The 7,690-nt window shown below is 38.4% G+C and overlaps 1 protein-coding gene across 1 annotated transcript; it reads left to right on the plus strand.

The window, feature by feature from the left end:
- Positions 1 to 2,821: 2,821 nt before the first annotated feature.
- On the plus strand, positions 2,822 to 6,162 carry LOC104600887 (putative arabinose 5-phosphate isomerase). The gene is made up of 3 exons (XM_010264039.3): positions 2,822 to 4,652; positions 5,547 to 5,770; positions 5,876 to 6,162. Exons 1-3 carry the CDS (start codon positions 3,852 to 3,854, stop codon positions 6,030 to 6,032), a joined length of 1,182 nt encoding a protein of 393 aa, XP_010262341.1. The 5' UTR covers positions 2,822 to 3,851; the 3' UTR covers positions 6,033 to 6,162.
- The last annotated feature ends 1,528 nt before the right edge of the window (positions 6,163 to 7,690 follow it).

Genomic DNA, 7,690 nt, shown 5'->3' on the forward strand with positions numbered 1-7,690 from the left:
ATTAAAGGATAAATCCACAAAGCGACTATAACAATCAACAAATAAAATAACTGAACAAGACTGAGTTTCGAAAAAAAAAAAGAAAAAAAGTTTATGGCTCTTCCCAAGAGGACAAAATAAACAAAATCCCAAGGTTTTATTTGAGCATACAGGTAAATTATTTGTACATATAACCCAATGAACAATAAGGCTGAGTTTGGAAGGAACACAAATGCAAATGTGTAGAGTGCAAAATCTTATATTTTGTATTATTTTGTATGTATTTATGCTGTACATATTTGCATTTGTACTCTTTTCAAACTGAGCCTAAAGGAAGAAGGATGGTAGAGATCAGAGATGAGAGCCATGGGAGCGGTGGGTGAAAACTTGCAAAAAGGTCAATGCTATTCTCCCCCACCTCGAGTTGAGTGGGGGGGAAGACACATTCAGCTTGCTAACCAACAGGTAGCTAGAGACAAGAAGAGGGTAGGCCCTTAGTGAAGATATCAACAAGTTGGTCATTGGGGAAATGTACTGATCAATAGTAAGTTGGTTGCATATCACTTTCTCAGGAACGAAATGGAAGTCAACTTCTATGTATTTGGAGCGGGCATAGAATACAAGATTGGATGTCATGGAAATTGTTGAAACATTGTTGCACCAAATGATGACAAGGGGAGCATTGATAGGAACATGAAGCTCTAAAACAAAGAACAAAGCCAATATAACTCAACTGTGGTGTAACCAAGGGATTAATATTAATATTCGGCCTCAGCAGAAGAACGAACCACTATCATTTGTGAGGAAAACCACATATCCATTGGGAGAACACCTGTCAATGGGACAGCCAGCCCAATCAGCATCGTAGAAGGCTGACAACTGTAGTGGGCCAGGTTGAAGAAGATGCCCAAAAGTGAGAATACCCTTCAGATATCAAATAGAGACCAACTCATATTCACTCTAGATAAGAGGTAATCATTTTCAGCCCAACCTAGCACTGTGTAGGCCCAACCCGCATATACATTTACTAGGGGTGGAAACAAATCGAACCAAGCTCGAGCCTCATGGCTTTTAGGGTTGGGCTTTGGCTCAGCCTAGAATTTTTATCACATGTGCTAAGCCCGGCATGGCTCAGTCCATGATCACCCTTACTCTGGATCTTCTACTCACAAAATGTTACCCGCTAGATACTACAACTGTACGTTGAGAAGATCTCTCCATGAATGATAACATACAATTTTAGAGATGAACCCAATGTAAAGTTGTAGTGTCTTGTGGCTAGGGTGTATGGGTAGTGTCTTTGCCGGTTGGAGCTCATTCATATTTTTGTCGAATTATAAATTAATTGAATTTGAATCACCCTTAATTCGATTGGATCAGTTTTCAGCTGTACATTGCAGTCAAGTAAATGTCCCTTTTGTAATGGTTGAAGTGCAATGGTTTCTAGCTTTCCAAGGTGAGACCTACATGGACAGCCACTAAGCTATGTTTGGTGAAAAATCTGGAGAGCTCAAGGTTATGTTTGGCATTGATGATGATTTCTTCAGCCATGCCAACATTAAAGGGATCGGCATTGAAATTTCTGTTTGGCTGGCTGATTTTAGTGATTTTTAAGAAATTGGCAAAAGATAGATTCTTGAAATAAGCCTTGTTGGGATCACGTTTTTTTGGTGATTTCCTGATTTCTAGCTGATTCCTGTTTTTTTTTTTTTTTTTAGGATGATATGGCATCCAACATGGTAGGAATTGACCCTTAAGAATCAGTACCAAATAGACTTACACGGCAGAAATGATACCAAATAACAAAATTTACTGATTTTTTGAAAAAGAAAAAACACTGATTTCAAAAATCATTGGCTTTTGAAACATCGGTGAGATGCCAAACATCACCCAAATCAGCTCAGTGAGTCATTTTTTGGGTTATCCACTTCAGCTTGTTTTAGATGGTGTTTGGAAGTGTGGGCATTTATTGAGATGGATTTTCAAAAAAAAAAAATGCCCATGCTTGATAGAGCCTTTTTCACAAAAAAAAAAAAACGCCTTGATATGTTTGGGAGTATTTCTGCCACGTAGGCAGTGAGCAACACTTATGCTATTTGGTAAGGTGATTTTCATTATTATTTTTCATGTATGTGTACACGTTACTCCATAAGATGGTGCACACTAATATCATACCACATTATATAACGATGCTTATCAAATGGTCTAGATTAATTGGATGATTGTTTTATAATAAGTGGCCTAAAATTTTAAATCCAACGGTTGAAAATGTTGTTGGATTAGATCAATAACATCAGCATGAATAATGGCATCATATCCAATCTCCTGCAGTGACGACCAATCTCTTCCAACAACGACAGTGACGAAAAAAACGAGTAGAGGTTACAGAGCATCAATCGTCAGAGGAGAGAAAACTTCCGGCGGCAAGAAGAAAATGAGTAGAGGTAAAACCCTACCACTCGTTGGGTTAGAATGTTCCAGTAGGCCAAGAAGCACAAGAACATTCCCACTAGTGACAACTCATCTGATAGGTAAGCACCACATAGGATACACGTATTCACCATATCAGTCAACCGTTGGGGGCAACAATCGTGAAACGCCAAATTTGATGTTTCATGCAATGGTTGGGAACTAATTTATGAGGCATGCCTGTTTTTCAGCGTTTTTTTCAAGAAACACTTGAACCAAACAATCATGTATGTGGGTGTTTGTTGAATCGCCTACGAGGATCTGACGTAGCACTGTTTTTCAGAAAAACGTCCGCGCTTCCAAGCATTCCCTTAGATAGCTTATCCAAAGCACATCTAAGCAGCTGAAGTATCTCTCATCTGAATGTTGGAGAGCAAAGCACAATCGGATTTTGGCTTGCCAAGGTGGGCCCCATGAAAAGTTTGGAGAGCCCAAATCAGCCATTTGAAGGGATATCTGATTCAGCCCTTTAAATAGCTAATTATGTGGAGCGTTGCTTAGCTGAATGTTCAGCCAATCAGCCCATCGTGATTCGCGAGGGAAAGAAGCAGCATCTCTTGGATGAAGTGGGCACGTGGACTTCATGCCAAAAACAATGTGGGGGACAAGTGGAGTATCTAGATCTGATCAGACGTCAAAAGCGTCTCCCCTCATATGAGATCCGCATCATCAAGTGGGCCCGCCTACGTGTAAAACCCGAACATGAGATGGAAAATACGCAAAGCTTTGGGTAGCCAACGGCAACGTGTTAAAGTTGTAAGACCGCCCAGATGGAATTTCTCTAGCCCATCTTTTTCACGATTAATTCATCCATTAATAGTTGAACTTGAAAGTTGAAACCCTCCCCCCAATCTCTCTCTCTCTCTCTCTCACACACACCAGAGCCCAGAGCCGGAAGAGAAGTTGCCCATTTTGTTCACGGCTGACCTCTACTCATCTCCTTTGTTTCTTCCATGATCTGCTACGATGTTTGGTGGAGCTCTCCGTTGCTGTTTCCCGTTTTCTGTTTTCCTACAAGGTGTTCGTTGAAAGTACTGTGAGAGAGAGGGCGTACGCGCTTCACTACTATGCCTTTTGTTAAAGAATAAAGATCCTCCTCTACTTATCTGTTTTCCCTCAAGGTGGTCGTTGAAAATATTGCGTGTGTGTGTGTGTGTGAGAGAGAGAGAGAGAGGGTGTAGTTATCTACCTAGTTGCTCATCCCATGATCCGCTATAAGATGTTTTTCCTGGGTTCTTCTGTTTTCTCTCGAGGTGTTCGTTGAAAATACTGTGAGAAAGAGAGAGGACGCGCGCGCTGCGCATGTCACTGTGTCACACTGACTGACCTTGTTTCGCTTCGTATTTCTGAAAGAACTTCACTTCAAATCTTCAATATTAGACGTACACGTGGTGTATGAATAAATGATAAAATCGCGTATTTTACCGTATATCTATAAAGTTCGCTGTGAATTCGCATACTATACGGGTATAATACGAGAATTTAGTAATTGTTTTATCACAGAATCGTCGTTATTCAAAGAACACCGACATACCTTTGAGCCCAGGGGAGCGAAAATGGGATCTCTCCCGCCATCTCCGGACATCTTCTCACCCCCTAAAGAAACACAGACACAAATTAACCCTAACGAACTTCTCAATCTCTTCAAATCACAGCAGAAATATCTTAATTTCTTCTTTCAGAACCTCGATCTCTCTCAGACCCTGACATTCACCCAGACCCTGTTGAATGCCAAAGGTACAATCTTCTTCACCGGTGTTGGAAAATCTGGCTTCGTCGCCCAAAAGATCTCTCAGACCCTGGTTTCTCTCGGCATCAAATCGGGTTTCTTGTCTCCCGTCGATGCTCTCCATGGCGATATCGGCATTCTGTCCCAATATGATCTTCTTATTTTCTTTAGCAAGTCTGGGAACACCGAGGAGCTACTCAGATTGGTGCCCTGTGCCAAGGCGAAAGGGGCGTTCTTGATCTCCGTCACGTCGTTGGAGGGGAATTTGCTGACGAGTGTTTGTGATATGAATGTACATTTGCCTTTGGAGAGAGAATTATGCCCTTTCGATCTAGCGCCGGTGACTTCAACGGCAATTCAGATGGTTTTTGGAGATACGGTGGCGATTGCTCTAATGGGTGCGAAGAATCTGACAAGGGATGAGTACGCAGCGAATCATCCCGCTGGGAGGATTGGGAAGAGCCTTATTTTTAAGGTGAGAATGGTTTGATCTAATTTGAGTTAGATAGTCTATTGGTTTGCATCGCTTTTACTTTTTGTTTGTGAACACAGATCTGGATAATGTTTAGTTTCATAATTTGGTTTCACGATCAGTTAGTTTGATGTTTTATGTGGAATTTATTGTAATCCCTTTTCTTTATATGGATCGTTACTCACAAGGTAGGTATCAGATTGGATTGCTTTTTAGTTAATCGTTGGCTGTTTTTTGATCCTTGCATAGATTTCAGATCTGGACTTCTTTGCTTTTATTTCTCAAAACAAAACAATGGTTCCTTTCTTGGTGGTTTGGATGTTTTGTATTCTCAATAGATAATTATTTTTGGATCGAGGAAGGAATTAAAATTCGTCTTTTATGGTATTTTAGATGTTGGCAGTGAATAGTTAGTTGAATTATGAACTGAAGGTTGTCTGGGGTACCTTTTTGTTATTAGGTGTGGATGCTGTTGTAATTCAGTCACAGTTGGTAGTTAAAGATCTGGGTCCTTTTCATTTAATAGTGATTTACGAGTGGCATGATCATTTAAGGGCAGTTGAAATAATGCTTTTAGCCATGAACCAGTTATTAAGTGAATTTTTTGCTTTTTTTTATCTGCTCAATTTTCTGATCTGGGTCATATTTATTAATCTCAACAATGAGAGTCAATGGGAATTTGTTTTTTTCTCAATGGGTTTCTGTTATGAATATTGAGCAATCTATTATTTTTGGCAGAATTAAGTTGTGCATTTTAAGGGATTCAACTCAGTTTAGCTCCTTTCCCTCTGGCTGGAACCAGATGCAGAGGAGGGGAAGTTCTTATTCATCTATTGATATGGTTTCCCTTCTCTGTCTGAAGATATAATTTGACGTGACTTATCATTTGGGATGCAGGTAAAGGATGTTATGAAAAAGAAAGAGGAGCTTCCAGTGTGCAGGGAAGAAGATTTGATCATGGATCAACTAGTAGAACTCACAAGTAAGGGATGTGGATGTCTACTTGTTGTTGATGAGTGCTACCATCTTATTGGGACTTTTACTGATGGTGATCTGAGGCGAACCCTCAAGGCGAGTAAAGAGGGTATCTTCAAGCTCACCGTGGGAGAGATGTGCAACAGGTAAAAAGGAAAAAGCTGGGTCATATCTCACTTTATTAAAAGGTCTTGTGTTCCCCGGACTGATGCAAATATGAAATATTTACTGAAACCCCTTTTGTTTTCCAGGAACCCAAGAACAATTGGTCCTGATGCAATGGCGGTGGAAGCCATGCAGAAGATGGAGTCCCCACCATCACCTGTGCAATTCCTACCTGTCATTGACCATCAAAACACTATGATTGGTATTGTCACATTACATGGATTGGTGTCAGCAGGCCTGTGAATCAGTGTATTGTGTTGTTTTCCGTCCATGTTATGATTCTTTGTGCCTTTTAATGTTGGGATCTTCTGTTCTTAGTGTTCAGTATTCAAGAAATGTGAAAGTTATCTAAACCTATTCATCATTTTGTCAAGTCTCTGAACCATTCCAATGTGCTTATCAAAACATGCAGATTCATTAACAACTTATAATCCTCCCCCTGAATTCCTGCTGCTGAAATAATAAAAGAATACTTCCATGGTAGATTAAAATGAAGTAAAATCAGGTTGTACAGCCCCTGGTCCAGATAGCTATGACCAAAATTGAATAATGGCCCTTCACGTTGCACAGCCCCTGATGTGCTCAAGTTGCAAATTATGCTCCAAGATGCTATCGTTATTCCAGCAGAAAGATCTTGCTATTTCAGCTAAGACCTCAATTCAAGGGATGAGAAAAGCAACATTCTTGATGGAAATCTTTGAGCAGTATTGATGACATTACCATAAGAATGCAGTAAATAAGCATTCGTTGATCAGCTTAATTTTGCTCGAAGATGCTAAAATTCTTTATGGAAATCTTGACTCCTCTCCCTCATGGCCATTTTCTTTTTTACTTGAGAAATAAAAGAATATAGGTAAATACACACATTTACCCGGGTAAATAACTTATCGAAAAGCGAACGGGGCATTAAAGAATTGTGAAAATATAAAAATTAAAAAGATCTATTTTCTTTTCCATCGTGTTGTGTAATCTTGATAGTAAGAACTAAGAAACAACCATACAATGGATCTATAGATGGCCTATAAAATACATGGATCCATCAATAAGTTATACAAAAATATTGAATTTTTCTAGATTGTTTGATAATTTACATACAATAAGATAACATAATGTAGGTTATTTTTTATTAATTAAAATTTATTAGTTGCACATGATTGCCTCTTAAGTTTTTCTAAGAGGCAATCAAAAAGTTAAATAAAAATATTGAATTTTTCTAAATTGTTTGATAATTTACATACAATAAGATAAACATAATGTAGGTTATTTTTTATTAATTAAAATTTATTAGTTGCACATGGTTGCCTCTTAAGTTTTTGGATTTTCTACCATTGTCGTAGATATAATGTATTTTCAAAACCTCCCCTAAAGTTTGTTAATTGCAATTCCATCCCGTGTAATTTCTGACATAGTTACAAATAGGCCCCCTCTAGTAGAATTTTCTAAAAAGAGGTATTAAAATGTCAAAATACCCATACAAATATGCAATTGCTTTTGATAAAAATGTTTATTTTCTAAATTTTCTCTTCATATGAATCACTACCCCAAACCCTTCCAATCTCTTATGTAAAATTGATTTATTTTTCAAATTTGTCCATAAAATCAATAACTCAAAGGGCTGCAACTTTAAATTCTCTTTGTTTTTATTGTTCATAAAGTTTGTATTTTTTTTATAGAAATCAGCCTTAATAGTAATTGCATGAGTATTTTAGGCATTTTCATGCCCTGTTTAGAACATGCTATCTAAAGGGATATACTTACAACTATATCTAAAAATTCAGGGGAGGTAATTGCAATTATTAAACTTCAGAGAAGATTTGAGCAATGGTCAAAAACTTCAAGAGAGGTTTCAACAATTTACCCAATAGATTAAGATACGACGACAGTTCTGGGCATTTTTTCTT

This window comes from Nelumbo nucifera, chromosome 3 (genome assembly GCF_055504915.1).
Source record: "Nelumbo nucifera cultivar China Antique chromosome 3, China Antique-T2T, whole genome shotgun sequence".
In the NCBI taxonomy this organism is placed as follows: domain Eukaryota; kingdom Viridiplantae; phylum Streptophyta; class Magnoliopsida; order Proteales; family Nelumbonaceae; genus Nelumbo; species Nelumbo nucifera.

Bases quoted from the DNA above. Each gene is read 5' to 3' on its own strand.
- LOC104600887 (XM_010264039.3), top strand. From the start codon at position 3,852: ATGATAAAATCGCGTATTTTACCGTATATCTATAAAGTTCGCTGTGAA. The intron at 4,653-5,546 runs GTGAGAATGGTT...TTTGGGATGCAG, and splicing joins GGAAGAGCCTTATTTTTAAG to GTAAAGGATGTTATGAAAAA. The intron at 5,771-5,875 runs GTAAAAAGGAAA...TTTGTTTTCCAG, and splicing joins GTGGGAGAGATGTGCAACAG to GAACCCAAGAACAATTGGTC.